This window comes from Somniosus microcephalus, chromosome 8, assembly GCF_052327205.1.
Source record: "Somniosus microcephalus isolate GS21.2 chromosome 8, FLI_Smic_1.0, whole genome shotgun sequence".
Classification (NCBI taxonomy): domain Eukaryota; kingdom Metazoa; phylum Chordata; class Chondrichthyes; order Squaliformes; family Somniosidae; genus Somniosus; species Somniosus microcephalus.
In genome coordinates, this window is record NC_140994.1 from 189554013 (window position 1) to 189573121 (window position 19109).

At 49.1% G+C, this 19109-nt stretch overlaps 1 protein-coding gene and 1 pseudogene across 4 annotated transcripts in view; both read right to left on the minus strand.

Moving 5' to 3' along the window:
* The window catches only part of LOC147113969 (hepatitis A virus cellular receptor 2 homolog), a 32619-nt gene extending 21324 nt beyond the window's left edge, over positions 1 to 11295 (minus strand). Inside the window, exons 1-2 of one of the 4 annotated variants that reach the window (XM_085995426.1) lie at positions 11139 to 11295; positions 9377 to 9724 (exon numbers count right to left, since the gene is read on the minus strand). In XM_085995426.1, the coding sequence (XP_085851552.1) occupies positions 9377 to 9724; positions 11139 to 11187 (397 nt within the window). In that variant the 5' untranslated portion in view covers positions 11188 to 11295. The other 3 variants (XM_085995428.1, XM_085995427.1, XM_085995429.1) reach the window with 3 other exon arrangements.
* Positions 11296 to 17205: 5910 nt separating this feature from the next.
* LOC147113970 (uncharacterized) overlaps positions 17206 to 19109 on the minus strand; it is a 113231-nt pseudogene continuing 111327 nt past the window's right edge.

The following is a 19109-nucleotide window of genomic DNA, read 5'->3' on the forward strand; positions in this document are numbered from 1 at the left end:
CGGGATTGGAGGCGTGTGAGGTAGTAAAATCACAAAAAATAGCAGGCGGGCCCGATCCTACCTCCATCCTGCCGCCGAGCAATTTTCCCAAATGCGTGTTTTCTGACCCCGTTTCCATCCCGCCTCCAAGAGGTGGGATACGCCCTTAACAACCAGTTAGGTGCCTCTATAATCTCATTTTGAGAGGCTTTTCTGATTTTACCACTTTTCCCACGTCCTGCATGTCTCCTCTGGAACACGCCAGTGAATCCTGGCGGCCTCACAAGTGGACTGCTTACTAACAGCTGCAGCTCCACCATTAAAAAGGAGTTTTCAGCAATCATCATTTGCAGGTGGCAGAACTTTTGTTGTCTCAGGTCTGGGTGATCTTTTAGCAGGCCTACCCATTGTTCTGGAAGTTTGGAGCCTAACACCCATCTCCAGTGTGACCTTCTGGGAAACCCCTCTCGCCACATTGACTGAGCGCTTCCTCAACTGAGGCATATACCAGAAGCATGGGAACCATTTATTTCCTTTCCTCCTGGGCATCAGATTCGGATGAAGACCAGCCGCGGCAGCAGCAGAACCATGAAAACAGCACCACCAACAGTAGCAGCAACAACAGGAGCACCAAGCTGCTGCTCACCCACCTGAAGCTGCACAGGCCAGAAGGAGCCAGCACACGACCACATTGCTGCCCGGGGTGCAAGGGACGCACTCATCTTGGCCAGATTTGCTTAGCCTGCACAATCAAACACTTGTGTCTTGCAGCTTCTCATCAGACCATCGACAATGGCCAAGAACCTACGGATTCCTATCACTCTGACCACCATACTGACAATTGCAAGTTGCCCTAAGCCCTCAATGTGGATGTCCCATTAGCGAAATGACACATGCCACAACTGCAACAGTTTGCCATCAGAATTTTTTATGACAATAAGCAACTGATGGCTTTTCAAAATTAAACACATTACACCCAAGTGACTACCCTTGTGACTACTTGTGCATTATCTTCCTCTTACGCGTGCTCCTATGTGGTGCTTCCCCTGTGGCTTCAGCAGATGTGGAGGCCCCTTGCTCATTTCTTGCTGCTCCTGTCTCGACACCTTTGGCGGGCGTCCTCTGGGGTTGTGAACCTGTAAGGGGTCAGCAACAGTCTGCTGCTCCTGCGGCTGTGCAGGGGTTGAGACGCCGATCTCAGTTGGGTGGGGACTCTGGTGGGGCTCTGACCGAGGGCTCTGCAGTGGCATGGTCGTGTGAGCGCTTGGAGAGGAGCCCCCACTTCCTTGTTATATGCCACCAACATCCCTCTCATGGGTCAGCCCCACTTCAGAGCTAGCAAGAGGCTGGACAGCACCTTGCTGCACTGCAGGGGGGCCATGAGGACCCATTTCTGCACTGGAAGTCCTACTCCAGAGGACTTGCATGAAGGTCGATTTTGTTTGCTCAATAGCTGACCATCGCTCCTCAAGAGATGTCAGTCTATTCTGAACAATTACCATGTTTTCCATACACTGGCGACTAAGCTCCTCCATGGACGTAGCCATCCTCTCCTCTACGGTAGCCAGCCTTACCATGGAGGTAGCCATCCTTTCCAAGGAGGTTGCCATCCTTTCCGTGGTGATGCGTTCATGCGCCAACGCCCCCACAAAGGCTCTGCTCATGTTAGCGATGGACTGCTCCATTCGCTCCACACTCACAGCGACCCTGGAGATAAAACCTGCCAGAGACTCCTACACCTGTTCCTGGAGTTCCAGCACCACTCTCCTTCTGGATGGACCCTGAGGCACAGGGTCGACATGCAGTGGAGCCGAGCTGGGAGCATCCTCTCCACTGCGATGAGGACTCTCCACTGCTGTCCCTGTCTCCACCATCTGCTGATGCTCACTTCTGAGCGGTGATACACCAGGTGACAACTCTACACTATGTCCTGAAAATCCCACCGAGGTGTAAGTGTCTGCGCTGGTGCAGGGTGCACTTAATTCTGCTGATGGAGCGCCCTCAGAGGTTGCAGCTTCCTCTGAGGAGTCTGGAAACTCAGGCTCTTCCTCCTGGACAGTGGGGACGGGGGCTCTCGATGGTCCTGTGGGGGAGTAAAGGAAAGAGTTAGAGATGTGAGGTAAAGGTTGAATTGTGCAGATGATCATAAGTCAATCTGTTAGAGCATCAGAATCATTATCAGTCACTCATGCAATAGAAACATAGAAGATAGGAGCAGGAGTTAGCCATTCGACCCCTTGAGCCTGCTCCGCCATTCAATGTGATCATGGCTGATCATCCAAATTCAGTACCTAGTCCTTGCTTTCTCCCCATATCCCTTGATCCCCTTAGCCTTAAGAAATATATCTACAGGAAACTCTTTTCCATCCAGCACCAACGGGACCGGCGTGGTGCCGGTTTATCAAAAAGTCCAGATTACAGAGAGGTATAGTAAAAGGTACAAGAGCTCCATATACAGCAACAAATCCAGGCTTCCCTGTTGCTTAGCAACAGGTGCAGGAACTCCGGCCACAAGATCCAAGTGTCCTTGTTGCTTAGCAACAGGTGCAGGAACCAGCCACAAGATCCAAGCGTCCCTGTTGCTTAGCAACAGGTGCAGGAACCCAACCAAAAGATCCAAGCGACCCTGTTGCTTAGCTACAGGTGCAGGAACCCGGCCACAAGATCCAGGAACGGCCACTAATATGAATTAAAACTTACCTGAACCTACTCCTGAATTTTGCCGGTTAACAGAGATTTCCGGTTATTTAGGTGTTGGTAAATCGAGAGTTTCCTGTAACTCATTCTTGAATATATTTAATGAATTGGCCTCAACTGCTTTCTGTGGTAGAGAATTCCACAGGTTCACCACTCTCTGGGTGAACAAATTCTTCCTCATCTCAGTCCTAAATGGCTTACCCCTTATCCTTAGAATGTGAACCCTGGTTCTGGACTCCCCCGCCATCGGAAACATCCTTCCTGCATCTAGTCTGTCTAGTCCTGTTAGAATTTTAAAAATTTCAATGAGATCCCCTCGCATTCTTCTAAACTCTAGTGAATATAAGCCTAATCGACCCAATCTCTCTTCATACGTCATTCCTGCCATCCCAGGTATCAGTCTGGTGAATCTTCGCTGCACTCCCTCTATGGCAAGAACATCCTTCCTCAGATAAGGCGACCAAAACTGCACACAATACTCAAGGTGTGGTCTCACCAAGGCCCTGTACAACTGCAGCAAGACATCCTTGCTCCTGTACTCGAATCCTCATGCTATGAAGGCCAACATACCATTTGCCTTCTTAACCGCCTGCTGCACCTGCATGCTTACCTTCAGCGACTGGTGCACAAGGACACCCAGGTCTCGTTGCACTTCCCCTTTTCCCAATTTATTGCCATTCAGATAACAATCTGCCTTCCTGTTTTTGCCACCAAAGTGGATAACCTCGCATTTATCCACATTATACTGCATCTGCCATGCATCTGCCCAATCACCCAACCTGTCCAAATCATACTGGAGTTTCTCTGCATCCTCTTCACAGCACACACACCCACCCAGCTTGGTGTCATCTGCAAACTTGGAGATATTACATCTAGTTCCCTCGTCTAGATCATTAATATATATTGTGAATAACTGGGGTCCTAGCACCGAGTCCTGCGGTACCCCACTAGTCACTGCCTGCCACTCGGAAAAAGACCCGTTTATTCCAACTCTTTGCTTCCTGTCTGCCAACCAGTTCTCTATCCAAGTCAGTACCTTACCCCCAATCTCATGTGCTTCAACTTTGCACGCTAGTCTCTTATGCGGGACCTTATCGAAAGCCTTCTGAAAGTCCAAATACACCACATCAACTGGTTCTCCCTCACCTATTCTACCAGTTACATCCTCAAAAAATTCCAGTAGATTAGTCAAGCATGATTTACCTTTTGTAAATCCAATGTCAATGAGAGAGATGCCAAACTATTCTGTCACCAGCTTGCTGTGATGCTCCCGCCTGTCCATCCCCCACTTGGGAATCCTCCTCGATCCCGGCAATTTCCAGGGCCGCCTCCTCCAAGGTGGTGAGCTGGGCTACTGAGGGTGGCCCTCCTCCTGTCCTTGCTCTTTCCCTCTTATTGTGGGCTCTCTTTTCCTGCAATGAGGGACACAAGTGGAGTTTGAGTGCGAATGAAGGAGTGTGTGTAGAGAATCCATAGCATAGATGCTTAGAAGGAGACAAAGGGCCCTCCCTGTGTATTGTAAGTTGTTGTCATTGCGTCACAGTGATAGGGAGTGTGAGGGCTGCATGGTCGAATAGTTAAGTGAATGTGACCACAGAGAGAGGGGGAATGGGTAAGGGTGCAGGGATGTCAGGGTCAAGTGGAGGAAGAGGTAGGCAAAGCGGAGTGCTGGTGAGGAGAGGTGATGGGGAGGAGATTGAGGGTGATGAGAAAGTCATACTCACTTTTCCTGTGCGGAGAAGGTCATGAAACCTCTTCCTGCACTGCAGCCAGGTTCTGCGGCACAGAGATGGCATTGACCTCCTGGGCCACTTGCAGCCACACAGCTTTAGTCTGTTGTGGTGGCTTTTTTCTCCGAGGAAGGGAAGAGCACCTCCTTATTAGATCATGCTCCCGGCACCAGAGCTTGGAGGGAGGGCTCATCAAAGCGAGGTGCACACTTTTGCTTGCTGGTGGACATGGTCGGTAAATGAAGTCCTTCATACAATGTCCAAAGCGTTTCCGGTCTCCAGAAGAAGCCAGGCTGCTTGCTGGCCTTAAATCCAGCAGCACTGATGACATCATCGGAGGCGACTTTCAGGATGGAAAGATTAATTGGGCCAGGGGTTCCCTCTCTTTTCATTGGACCCAAATAAAAAAGAAACAATTTCACAAATAAGGTGACAACAACCCAATTACCCTTTTAAATAACCCTCCACCAATCAAATTAAAATTTGGTTGTCCCGATTAACAATGCACTCCAGTCCCCGTGGCGCCCACCGGTCACGAAAGAGCTCGAGCGTGCCGGCGGACACCGCGTGCTCCATCTCCAGGGCCACCCGGGCGCGAACATGGCCACGGAAGAGGGGGAGGCAATCCGGTCGGACGACCCCCTCGCCCGCCCGCTGCCAGGACCAATTGATGGCTTTCTTGGCCAGGCCCAGGAGCAGGCCCACGAGGAGGTCCTCCGACCCGCCCGCTCCCCTCCGCACGGGGTGACCGTAGATCAGGAGCGTGGGACTGAAGTGCAACCAAAATTTGAGGAGCAGCCCCCTCAAAAAATGGAAGAGGGGCTGCAACCTCTCACACCCCGTGTAAACGTGAAAGACGGACTCCTCCAGACCGCAAAACAAACAGGCGGTCTGGGAGTCCGTAAACCTACTTAAAAATCTATTGCACGGGACTGCTCTGTGCAACACCCTCCAGGCCAAATCCCCGATAGAACAAGGGAGGACTCCCGCATAGAGAGCCCCCCATTGGGGACCTCCGCCTCCGTCCGGAGGTAAAACGGCACGCCACGGCGTGTCCGGACGGCAGGCGAAGATGGCAAAGTGGAAGGTGTGCAAGAGCAGCCCGTACAGGAAACCCCTCCACGCAGAATGAAAAAGCACGGAGGGTATTTCCTCGAGACGGCTCAAGTTGTGAGGCGCCGATCTCCGAGGGGAGTCTCGGGGAAAGGCGCCGATAAGGAATTCCATCCGAACGGGAGTAAGCTCGGACGGGATCTCCCCACGTGCCCGAGCCGCCTCGACGCACCTCGTGGCGCCGGGGGGCAGCATCGCTTTCACCGCCCCGATGGCATTGACCGCGAGCCGGACGTCGTCCCACGACATGCGCCTCGCCAGCTCCTCTGGCGCCATCCAGCCCGCTCCTCCGCCATCGAGTAGGTCCCCGACTCTAGTCACCCTGGCAGGCACAGCCCTGCGTTCCGCCAGCCACCCGAACTCGTGGACGTGGAGGTGCGGATTCCTGAACAGCGGCTCCCGGAGGACAGCCGCCGCTCCTGACGGGGGAGAGCTCCGCCTGGAGGCGACGTGATTCCAAACCCATAGTAGTTCCTGGTAAAAGACAGGCAGCTCCCGCAGGCTCTCACGCCTGCCGCTCCCCTCCAAAAACAGGAGCTGCGTGTCGTAATTGAGGCCGTGCAGCTGGCGGAAAAAATACGTCGCCAGCGCACACCATCTTGGAGGATTCTCGACGTACAGGTATCTCTGCAGCGTCCGAAGACGGAAAGTCGCAATCTGGGTGCGGAGGCACACCAACGCCTGACCGCCCTCCCTAAGCGGGAGACTCAGAACCGCGGCAGCGACCCAGTGCATCCTGTTGTTCCAGAAGAAGTCGACGAGCTTCTTCTGTATCCTGGCGACAAACGCAGGGGGGGGGGTCAGAGTAACCAACCGGTACCACAACATGGCGGCCACCAGTTGGTTTATGACCAATGCCCGACCCCTGTAGGACAACACTCGGAGCAATCCTGTCCAGCGTCCTAAGCGAGCGGTGACTTTGGCCTCCAGCTCGTGCCAGTTCGCCGGCCAGGCGTCCTCGGCCGGGCTGAGGTAGACTCCCAAGTAGAGGAGGTGCGTAGTACTCCAGGCGAAGGGCCTGAACTCCTCCGGCAGAGAGTCCACCTGCCACTGACCCACCAGGAGTCCGGAACATTTCCCCCAGTTGATCCTGGCGGAGGATGCGTCTGAGTAAATCTGCTGGCATTCCCGCATCCTCCGCAAGTCAACGGGATCCGTGACCACGAGGAGCACGTCATCGGCGTAAGCCGAGAGGACCACCTCCACGCCCGGCCCTTGCAGAGCCAATCCCGCCAACCTCTTCCGCAAGAGGCGCAGGAAAGGCTCCACGCAAATGGCGTATAACTGGCCGGACATGGGGCATCCCTGACGCACCCCCCTCCCGAAGCGAAGGGGCGCCGTCAAGGACCCGTTAACTTTAATCAGACACTCCGCGGCAGCGTACAGAAGTCGGATCCGGGCGACGAAATGCGTCCCGAACCCGAAAGCGCGCAGAGTCCCGAAAAGATACTCGTGATCCACCCTGTCGAACGCCTTCTCCTGATCCAGGGAAAGGAAGGCGACCGACAGACCAGCCCTCTGGGAATGGTGGACCAGGTCCCGGACCAGATGGATATTATCGTGAATGGTCCGGCCCGGGACCGTGTAGGACTGGTCGGGATGGATCATGCGGGCCAGCACGGTGCCAAGGCGAACAGACATGGCCCTGGCAAAGATTTTATAATCCGTGCTGAGGAGGGAGACCGGGCGCCAGTTCTTAAGGAGGCGGAGATCACCCCTCTTAGGCAGCAGGACGATCACCGCCCTGCGCCACGAGAGGGGCATCTCCCCGGTCGCCAAACATTCCCCCAGGACCCGCACGTGGCCAGGGGTTCCCACACACTGGAAATCAAGTGCCCAATTAGGGAAAAATCACACTTTTTTCCCACTTCACATCGGAGTCGGGGTCCTGACACGAAAACCACCTGACACGCCCCAGCACGACCCCAATGGCAAAATCGAGCCCATGGAATCAAAACCTTAGACACAAACTTGATTTTCTGATCTGCGTTATTTTAACACTGATCTAGACTTTTGAAATGTCATTTAACAGATCAATGAATTTGCGAACTGGTGAAAATAAATCTCCGAAGCTTAATTACTCTCCGCATTCTGCAGGAGTATAGCACCTGAGAACTGAACTGACACCACTGCAGGCTCCTGCCCCGGTGAACTCGAAGGGGTTCATTTTCAAGGCCCTGTGCTGCCGGCAGGGCATCGCTCATAGCAACCAGAAGTTACAAAATCATGGACCCGCTCTTAAAGGGCTGCAGCTCGCCATTAGAGGGAAAGTCCTGGTGATGGCAGAAAAATGGACTGAATGTTCACAATGGCACAAATGGGCAACAGGCTCCCTTTGATGTTGAACGTCCTGCTGCTGTCGGTGCTCCAAAGGAGAGTGGTCCTATTTGGGGCTAAAGTCCACTGTCCAGTTAAAGCACAGGTGACAGCTGTATGGAGGGAGGTCACTAAATGAATCAATACAGTCACCCTGGTCCTTTGCGCTTTTACACACACTCCTTCATTGTTCTAAAACTGCAAGACAAACTTCTCTTGATGGTGAAGGAACAGCATTGGTTGCTCAGCTGTCCAGCTCAAGGTGGCCCGGTGCTGTTAGGGTGCTTTTCAGGGGGGCCAACAGCCATGAATGCTAAAGAAAGTCCCGTTCTCCTAACAGACATTCTTCACCCAGTGTTTCACCCCCTTCAGGGAATGCAGGCACCGTGGAGGCGTGATGACACTTTAAACATGATTATGAGTTGGAAGCCTCGGACTTACTGTTTTGCAGGTTTAACTGTGGCTGGCTGTGGTTCCCAGGCCTCGGGAATCCCGGCAGCTGTAGCGAGGTGAGGACCGCCTCGGTGAGCAAGACTGCTTCCCCTGGCCCCCCCAAGCTCCTCCAATATCAGCTCCCTGCATAGAACAGCGCCCCTACCCGGGATCGGCCACCCCCCTCCCCGGGATCAGGGATCGGTCACCCCCTTCCCCGGGATCAGGGATCGGCCACCCCCCTCGCCGGGACCAGGGATCGGCCACCCCCCTCGCCGGGACCAGGGATCGGCCACCCCCCTCGCCGGGACCAGGGATCGGCCACCCCCCTCGCCGGGACCAGGGATCGGCCACCCCCCTCGCCGGGACCAGGGATCGGCCACCCCCCTCGCCGGGACCAGGGATCGGCCACCCCCCTCGCCGGGATCAGGGATCGGCCACCCCCCTCCCCGGGATCAGGGATCGGCCACCCCCCTCCGCGGGATCAGGGATCGGCCACCCCCCCCCCCCCCAGGGTCAGGGATTGAACCCCCCCCCCGGGAATAGGACCCCTGCCCCGGCCCGGGATCGCCCCCACCCCTCCCGTTCAGACCCACCTCCCTCGGGTCAGGGATCGGAATCGCCCCCCGCAGAGTCGGGTCTCGGATCTACCTGGGGCTGCGGCCTCTTCTTCAGCATTCCCCACCCAACTGGAAGCCAAGCCTGTCAATCCATCTGTGCGGGAACCTGTCAGTGAGATCACGCGCACACTGTGGAGTTAAATCTCCGGGTTTCCCTACGCGACTGGGCGCCTCTTCCACACCCGCTCCCCGTGGGTCCAAAAGTTAAAATTACCCCCATAATCTCTATATGTTCACACATTTACTGTTTTAAAATCTCTCTAATATACCTGCCCATGTACAATCCACAATCACTAACAAATACAAAAAGCTCTTTTCCCCAGATTCTCAGCAGATGCATTATTTGTGTATATTACTGGACTGCACCACCTTCGGCATTCTGTACGTTCATCATAGCCCTTGATATTCAACAGAGATTTCAACGATAAATCTAGAATCAGTATTTATGTGAGAGAAATACCAGAAATAGATAACATTGAGCTGACTGACCCTCCAAAACCTGGAGATTGAAAATCACTTTCAGATCATTAAAAGAACCAACAATCTCCACATGGCAGCAATACCAGCCACTGTCTTCTTCACGTAGATGGTCGACAGTGAGCGATACATCTCCTTCCTCTATTTTAGCATCAAGATGGTATTTTGAGGATTTTGTTGAAGTTACAGTTTTCCCGTTTGTTTTAATCAGTGTATCTCCACAGCCGAATGTTTTGCACTGTCCACGGTTCCAGCACATTTCAGTTTCACCATTCTCTCTGACAGAGTATCTACACGGCAGTGTGATCGACTGTCCCAGGACTCCTCGCACTTCTGATCCTGTTACAAAGGTGACTGGACCTGAAACAGTCCAGGTAAAGATAGTGATAATTCAGTGTTCATTGCAGTGACAGAGAAAGTGTGCAGACTATGATCAGCCTGGCACAGTACATAGAAAATAATACCAGTTACCAGCTGGTGGGAACCGTAGGAACTCAGGAACATAGGAACAGGACATGCAGCCCCTCGAGCCTGTTCCACCGTTCAATTAGATCATCCCATTACAACAGTGACTACACTCAAAGTACTTCATTGGCTGTAAAGTGCTTTGAGACATCTGGTAGTTGCGAAAAGCGCTATATAAATGTAAGTATTTTCTTTCTTTATCGTTGATTTAGACCTCAACTCAATTTACCGTCTTTGCTCCATATCCTTACTCAACAAAAATCTATACACCTCAGTCTTGAAAATTTCTATTGACCCAGCACCCACAGCCTTTTAAGAAGTTGAATTCCACATTTCCACTACACTTTGTGCGAAAAAGCGCTTCCTGACTTCACTCCTGAATGCCCTCGCTCGGTTTAAGATTGTGCCCCCTTGTTTTGATTCCCCACCAAAAGAAATAGTTTCTCCGTATCTACCCCATCAAATCCCTTTATCATTTTAAACACCTCGATTCAATCACCCCTCAACCTTCTAAACTCAATGGAATAGAAAGTTCATTCAGCCCCTCCGCATAATTTAACCCTTTAAGCCCCCGTATCATTTTGGTGAATCTTCACTATCCCCTCTAAGGCCAGTCAGTCATTTTTAAATTCAGAAACTTACCTAAAAGAACGATTAGTACAGTCAAATGAGCCACAGCAACTAACATTGTGCTGGACACTGCAGACTGGAGCTATCTGAGCTGCACCTGCTGCAGAATCCTATGGCTGGTGAGTTGAACTTCTGGGTCGAATGTTAGTTCTGTACTGGTGTGAGTAGTAAGAGTTTCCGCCACAAGTACACGGGTTGTGCTTCCAGTATTGAACAACACTTCCGAAATGAGGAAAGTATTTATATCACAGAATCCCCACAATGCAGATAGAGGCCATTTCGGCCCATCGAGCCTGCACCAACACATATCCTCCCCGCAACACCGACCCATATTTTCCCCCGCCGGCTGGCCGGCCGTAACCCCTACACCAACACATATCCCACCCTATCCCCGTAACCCCACGTATTTAATCCCCCTAACACTAAGGGTCAATTTATCATAGCCAATCATCCTAACCCGCACATCTTTGGACCCGTATATCATCATACATTTTCTGCATTAGCATTACCACCAATATCTAACTGGCACAAAATTAAGTTGCATTCCAAGTTCCGTTCATGAAAAAGATTTATCGCTGTATTATGCACCTTAATTTTGGGTTTGCAGGTTTAAGGGGAAAAGAATTCCACGAGGCCAATTATGCCGGATTTGCGGTGTTGAGCCAGAACTTGCACCCACCAATGCTCTGTAGCTCTGACCCCGCTGAATTTTGCACGGGTCCTTTCATTATAATATCCGTTGGCGGACTGCCTTGCAAATCTTATGTAAAATGGGAGTAAAGTGATGGGTGCTTGGAAATTAGAGCCTTTAAAAAGCCAAGTGTGGCTGAAGAGTGGAGCAGCAGTTTTAGGGAGCAGTTGGTAAGTAGGCAAGTGCTGGGCGGAGTGAGTTAACTGTCGGGTCGTTGGTCTGGATGGCTCGTGTGTGATTTTGTATCACTTTTCAAGAGTGTCTTCTATAAGGAGAATGAGAAGGAGGCGGGGTAGAAAGGAGAGAGTGAGAGACTGAGACTGAAAGAGTCAGAGAGAATGAGACAGAGAGAGAGATTGAGTGTGAGCGAGTGAGAATGCTGGGTTCCATGGGAGGAAGCCACCAAAATGTCTTGTGATCTATGTTTCAACACAATCAAATTGTTGTAATGGGTTTGATCTTTTGCTGGAGACCAGGTTTGAAATCCAGCCCAGACTGATAGCTTCAAAGTCTGCTCGCTCTACCTAGTTTGAGACTGGAATAAAGGTATTTGTAGGGGCAGATTAAAGGGACCTTCACTCTGTATCTGCCTGTGCTACATGTGACATGCGAGTACTTGATGGCAACACAAGTGTGTCTAAAGTGGAAACATCTTGGCCTAGAAATTGGTTCGCACCAATCTGCCGACGCGAAGCTGGCACAGGGAGCGATCCCTGCGCTGGAACGGGTAGCCCAAGGCCCACCCGATACTAGGCCAGGGGCTTCACTTACATCAGACCTGCTGGCCGTCCCCGGGCAGCTCACTGGCGAAGATGACTTGAATTTCAGGCCACCGTTTCGCTGACAGCAACACTCAAGAAGGGGAAGTGATCAGAAGAGTGGGGAGTGAACAGGAGGGACGTGGCGACCAGGAGAGTGAGGTAAGCGATCGGGACAGGAGGGGAGGCCGTGATCGGGAGAGGAGGGGTGGCAGCGAACGGAAGAGACGAGCGATGGTCGGCAGAAGTCCGTGGTTTTAATGTGGGCAGCTACGACATTCGGGAAGTATGTTTATGGTGGTCTGTAGTGGTCCCTTTAAGGACTGCTGGTTGGACGTGATTTTTCTCCACACAGACAGCCTAGCACTTGCAGCATTCAAGCAAGCCCAGTTTCACAAACGGGACCTCGAACAGGCGTTGGCTCTCGTATCTGTATTTGCAAAGAGTCTAACGCCTCGGGCCCTGGACGCCTCTTTTGATACCTAGACCAATAAAGCGGACGATGTATTCCGCGGTGGATGCTTTGCCCAGTTGACGCCTGTTTAAAAATAGTTCTGTCTGTTGATTTCCTCTTGCATACACCATTTCCTTTCATTCTCATCTACAACAGAGCAGAGAAAGTAACTTCTGATTGTCTGTCTCATCAGCCTTTATTTTAAAGACACTCTAAAGCACTGAATTTTGAAACATCACTATCCAATTAGTAAAAGCTTACTATCAGTGGTTTTAGAATATTTCCGTATTGCTGTAGGGCTGATCTAAATACAACAGTTTCTTAACGCTGCTGTCTGACCCACAATGTAACTTGATGACATCAATTAGTGATATTGACAACTTGATACAAGGATGTAAGTGATATTGGGCCCATGTTTGTGATATGGTAACACTGTAAAATAGTTTACCCCAGAGACTCAACTCGGGAGTGATTTCATATCCGTACTGCACAGGAATAAAAGTATCTGAGCATCAAACTGGTTCCCATATGCAACAAACCTGATTTGAGTATGAAATATACATATCACATGGGAATTTTACTGAGTGTGAGTTGGTGTGCGTGCAGGTAACCTGCGGCCAGTGATTGCCATTGGAATTCGAGTTTAAACTAGTTTAAGTGTCAGCTGGTTCACTGGTAGCATTCTCATCCTGAGTCAGACTGGCTTTATGACTGATACAGAGGGCTAAATACTCCAGAATCTTTAGAGGAGTACAGAAAGTGCAGGGGTGCAATTAAACATGATATTAGGAAAGCAAAGAGAGCATGAAAAATTCTTGGCAAGTAAAATCAAGGAAAACCCAAAGATATTTTATAAATATATTAAGAGGATAACTAAAGAAAAGGTGGGGTCTATTAGAGATCATGAGGGTAATCTGTGTGTGGAGACGGGAGACGTTGGTAAGGTTCTTAGTGAATACTTTGCGTCTGTTTCAACAAAGGAGAGGTGCGAAGCAGACATTGCTATGGTTGGGGGGGGGGGGAGGAGTGTGAAATATTAGATGAAATAAACATAGTGAGAGAGGAAGTATTAAGGGGATTAGCAGCTTTAAAAGTGGATATATCCCCAGGCCCGGATGAAATGTATCCCAGGCTGTTAAGCGAAGTAAAAGAGGAAATAGCAGAGGCCCTGACCATCATTTTTCAATCCGCTCTGGCTTCAGGTGTGGTGCCAGAGGACTGGAGGACTGCTAATGTGGTACCCTTGTTTAAAAAGAGAGAAAATGATAGACTGAGTAGTTACAGGGCAGTCAGCCTAACTTCGGTGGTGGGAAAATTATTGGAAAGAATTCTGAAGGACAGGATAAATTTTCATTTAGAAAGACGCTGATTACTCAAGGATAGTCAGCATAGATTTGTTAAGGGAAGGTCATGTCTGACGAACTTGATTGAATTTTTTGAGGAGGTAACAAGGAGAGTAGATGTGGGTAGTGCATTTGATGAAGTGTATATGGACTTTAGCAAAGCTTTTGATAAGGTTCCACATGGCAGACTGGTCACAAAGTTAAAAGCCCATGGGATCCAGGGCAAAGTGTCAAGGTGGATTCAAAACTGGCTCGGAGACAGGAAGCAGAGGGTAATGGTTGATGGGTGTTTTTGTGACTGGAAGGCTGTTTCCAGTGGGTTTCCACAGGGCTCAGTACTAGGTCCCTTGCTTTTTGTGGTATATATCAAAGATCTAGACTTGAATATAGGAGATATGATTAAGAAGTTTGCAGATGATACTAAAATTGACTGTGTGGTTGATACTGAAGAAGGAAGCTGTAGACTACAGGAAGATGTCAATAAATTGGTCAGGTGGGCAGAAGAGTGGCAAATGGAATTCAATCCGGAGAAGTGTGAGGTAATGCATTTGGGGAGGGCTAACAAGGAAAGGGAATACACATTTACATAAGAATTTGGAGCAGGAGTAGGCCAATCGGCCCCTCGAGTCTGCTCTGCCATTCAATAAGATCATGGTAGGACACTGAGTAGTGTAGAGGAACAAAGTGACCTTGGAGTGCATGTCCACAGATCCCTGAAGGTAGCAGGCCAAGTAGATAAGGCGGTTAAGAAAGCATACGGAATGCTTGCCTTTATTAGCCATGGCATAGAATACAAGAGCAGGGGGGTTATGCTTCAACTGTATAAAACAATAGTTAGGCCTCAGCTAGAGTACTGTGTGCAGTTCTGGTCACCACATTACAGGAAAGATGTGATTGCACTAGAGAGGGTATAGAGGAGATTTACAAGGGTGTTGCCAGGTGTGGAGAATCTTAGCTATGAGGAAAGACTGGGTAGGCTGGGTCTGTTTTCCTTGGAACAGAGGAGGCTGAGGGGAAACCTTATTGAGGTGTGTAAAATTATGAGGGGCATAGATAAAGTGAATAGAAAGGACCTATTTCCCTTAGCAGAGGGGTCAAAAACCAGGGGGGCATAGATTTAAAGTAATTGGTGGAAGGTTTAGAGGAGATTTGAGGGGAAATGTCTTCACCCAGAGAGTTGTGGAGGTCTGGAACTCACTGCCTGAAAGGGTGGTAGAGGCAAGAACCCTAACCACATTTAAAAAGTACTTGGATGTGCACTTGGGATGCTCTAACCTGCCGGGCTACGGACCAAGAGCTGGGAAGTGGGATTAGGCTGGATCGCTCTTTGTTGGCCGGCATGGACGCAATGGGCCAAAATGGCCTCCTTCCGTGCTGTAGCTTTCTATGAAACCCCATTCCTAGAATTGAAGACATAGGCTCAGATTTTGCAGTGGTAATGACAGCGAATTGTTAGCGTTCACCGTCATTACCCCTCTGAAACTGATCATAAGTTCAGGACTTGGCGCGTGCACATCTAAACATGGAAATCATGAAGTTGCGGTCAGTTATTCCCTGCTCCACCACAGGTTGCGCTGTGGAACTCCCCATAGCAGGGAATTGGTAAAATAAGTTGAGCTGATGAAAATTTAAGCTGCTAAACATCCCATAAAAAGTTAAGCCTTATTGGAATAGGTGTTACTCAGCTTTTAACAGTGTATTGGCTGCTGATCAACCGTTCTGGCCCTGAAAAGCCAATTTCATATTTGTGGAATGTTAAATTTCTCCATTATGATAGAAAATTACAAGAATTTTAAAATATGTTTTTTTAAAGTTTGTTTGATATTTCAGCTTCTACCTTAACCCCATGTATATGTCACCATTTTTATTTTGCTTTGCTATGTAAAATGTTTTTCAAGTGAAATGAATCAGTGCTTTTTATTTCCTGGTTTGCAATCTGAGAATTCTTCAATGTGATTGGCTGCTTAGACACCTTGATGACATCACTGCTGCTCTACACTAGGGATCACCTTTTGACAGTGATACAATCAATTTAATGTCGAGAAACCTCAAGTTTTCGTCAGAGATTGCAAGATCTATGTGGACAGCTTTCTTTGATGTCAGTGGCGATCGCCATTGCTTCGCTACTGACCATAAATTCCGGGCCATGATCTAATCTTACACTTCAGTGCAGTACTGAAGGAGTGCTGCATTTTTGGAGATGAGATTTTTCTGATGATGCCTTTAACTGAGGCCCCGCCTGCCCTCTCAGGTGGAAAAGATCCCATATCCATGCAAGTTTGTTTGTCTTTTAGAGGGCTGTAGATGTTATGAAGCAAATCACACTCTGGGTGACAATGAAAAGGCCAGGAAACTGATGTATCTGTACACTCATGTTCCGGCTATCTGAATTTCCTAGCGTACTTGATCCACCCATAATTTTCATGCTAACAGTTCTATCATTCTTGTAACTTCTAGTTAGAGGACCTGAGCTTGACTTTGGGTGTCACTGAAACTTGGCAGCTTCCTAAATGTGAGCTTAGCTGTTATTCATGAGGCTCCAAATACAGTTCCTCATTCTTTGTCAACCAAGCACTAAATCCTGGGGTGAAGAAGCTCTGATTGTGCCATCTTGTCAGCTAACACAGAGCCATTGATGACAATATGGAGAATTCAGTCACCAAATCCAGTTTATGCATCTTGGCTGAAGAACAGCATGGAAGGATCAAGGAAAAAAAAAAAAGAGATTTTAAAATGTAAAATCTGGTGGCACTAAATCAGATGAAGATGGACAAAAGTGAAGCAAATGAGTTTTATTGACTTGGCCTGATGTCAGCAGGTACTAAGAATTCTTAGACATACTCAAACTGAAAACATGGTTAAACACGAGTTAAAAGAAATGCAAGTTCAAGCCTGGCAGTCTCAAACCTCAAATCTAGCAAGAGATACTTTACTCATATTCACTTAGAAACCCATATGCAAATAGCAGCAATGCAAATTAGTACAAACACAATAAGCTGAATAATATTCACACATCTTAGGAACCGCAACCTTTACACTGCTTTCACAAGGCTGCACTTACAACGGTCATTTCCGAATACCATATAGAATAGAGGAGAATAATTATAAATGCTGAAATAAAAACAGAACATGTAAAAAGAGAAAGATGTTACTCTTTCAATTCTCATTTCATTTTACAGCAAATTGACAACACTTAGTAAGATTGCAGGTTATGATCTGAGATGTGCATAGACTCTTATCTACAAAAGATCCAGGGCTATAGGGAGAGCAAGGGGCAGCGAGGTTAGTCTTGGATTGTTTACAAAGAGCCCTCACAGCCCATTGGCCATTACTGAGGAGCATGAAGCTTGCCATCAAGACTCTCAATCCAATTGCCGAGCCTGTCCAATCGACAAACTGTATTCTGGAGCATCATTTGCTGCAGTCTCAATATCTGTCAGAGAAACAGCTTTGGATCTTTTAGGATCAGGAAGGCACACGTGGCTGGGCCTCTATTCAGCTCATTCCTCCTCCTCTGCTGCTACTTCACTTGCTCCCTTCAGTTGTCCTCGGGACACCCTGTAGATTTCCACCCTCAGGAAGTACTGCACTAATGTCAAAGCTTCACTTCTGTAGATTCTGCAACATACTATACAGAGCATAAAGACTGCATAAAGTCCAATTACACATTAATGAGCTCTCTTCTACAGGCATCTCCCTTAAGGTAAGAGTACCCGGCTCTTCAGCTGAGGAATATCTGGACCTCGGCCTCTGTGCAGCTGGTTCCTGCTGCTCTACAGCCAACTCCTCTCCATTAGCACGACCGCCTACCTCCACCTCTGTAATATCACCAGTTCCCCCTGCCTCACTTGTGCTGTGTGTTGGCCTTTTATCTCAAGGGAGTTGGCATACAAAAAGTGAGGAAGTGATGCTTCAGTTCTACAGAGCCTTGTTCAGACACCATCTGGAGTACTGAATTCAGTTTTAGGCACCAAACCTCAGGAAAGATATATAAACAAAATACTGTGGATGCTGGAAATCTGAAATAAAAACAGAAAATGCTGGAAATACTCAGCAGGTCAGGCAGCATCTGTGGAGAGAGAAACAGAGTTAATGTTTCCGGCTGATGACCCTTCATCAGAACTGGAAAAAGCTGGAGATCAAACAAGTTTTAAGCAAGTGCAGGGGCAAGTGAGGAAAGAACAAAAGGGAAGGTCTGTGATAGGATGGAAGGCAAGAGAGATTAAGAGATGGTGCAAGGCAAAAGGAGATGGTAATGGGACAAGTTAAGAAACAAAAGATGGCTCTAGATGAGGTGTAAATGGTAGAATGAAAGACAGCTGCCATGTGGGAAAGAAAAAATATAAATAAAATAAATGGAAAAAATAAGAATAGGGGCCGAGGTTATGGTCTGAAATTGTGGAACTCTATGTTGAGTTCAGAAGGCTGTAAAGTGCCTAATCGCAAGATGCGGTGCTGTTCCTCGAGCTTGCATTGAGCTTCATTGGAACAATGTAAGAGGCCGAGGCCGGTGAGATCTGAGTGGGAGTGGAGCGGAGAATTAAAGTGACAGGCGACCAGAAGCTCAGGGTCACCCTTACGGACAGAACGGAGGTGTTCCGCAAAGTGGTCACCCAATCTGTGTTTGGTCTCCCCAGTGTAGAGGAGACCGCATCGTGAGTAGCGAATACAGTATAATAACTTGCAAGAAGTACAAGTAAATCGCTGTTTCACCTGGAAGGAGTGTTTGGGGCCCTGGACAGTGGGAAGGGAGGAGGTAAAGGGGCATGTGTTGCATCTCCTGCGCTTGCACGGGAAGGTACCAGGCGAAGGGGAAGAGGTGCTGGGGGTGACAGAGGAGTGGACCAGGGTGTCGCGGAGGGAGCGGTCCCTTCAGAATTCTGAAAGGGGAGGTGAGGGGAAAATGCGTTTGGTGGTGGGATCACGCTGGAGGTGACGGAAATGGTGGAGGATGATCTGTTGGATATGGAGGTTGGTGGGGTGAAAGGTGAGGACAAGGGGAGCTGACATGGCAGCTGTCTTTCATTCTGCCATTTACACTTCATCTAGAGCCATCTTTTGTTTCTTAACTTGTCCCATTACCATCTCCTTCTGCCTTGCGCCATCTTTTAATGTCTCTCAATCTCTCTTGCCTTCCATCCTATCACAGACCCTTCCTTTTGTTCTTTCCTCCCCTGCCCCTGCACTTGATTAAAAACCTGTCCGATCTCCAGCTTTTTCCAGGTCTGACAAAGAGTCATCGACCTGAAACGTTATCTCTGATTCTCTCTCCACAGATGCTGCCTGACCTGCTGAGTATTTCCAGCATTTTCTGTTTTTATTTCAGGAATGATATAATGGCCTTGGAGGGGGTACACTGCAGAGTTACCAAAATTACTTCAGGTATTAATGGGTTAATTTATCA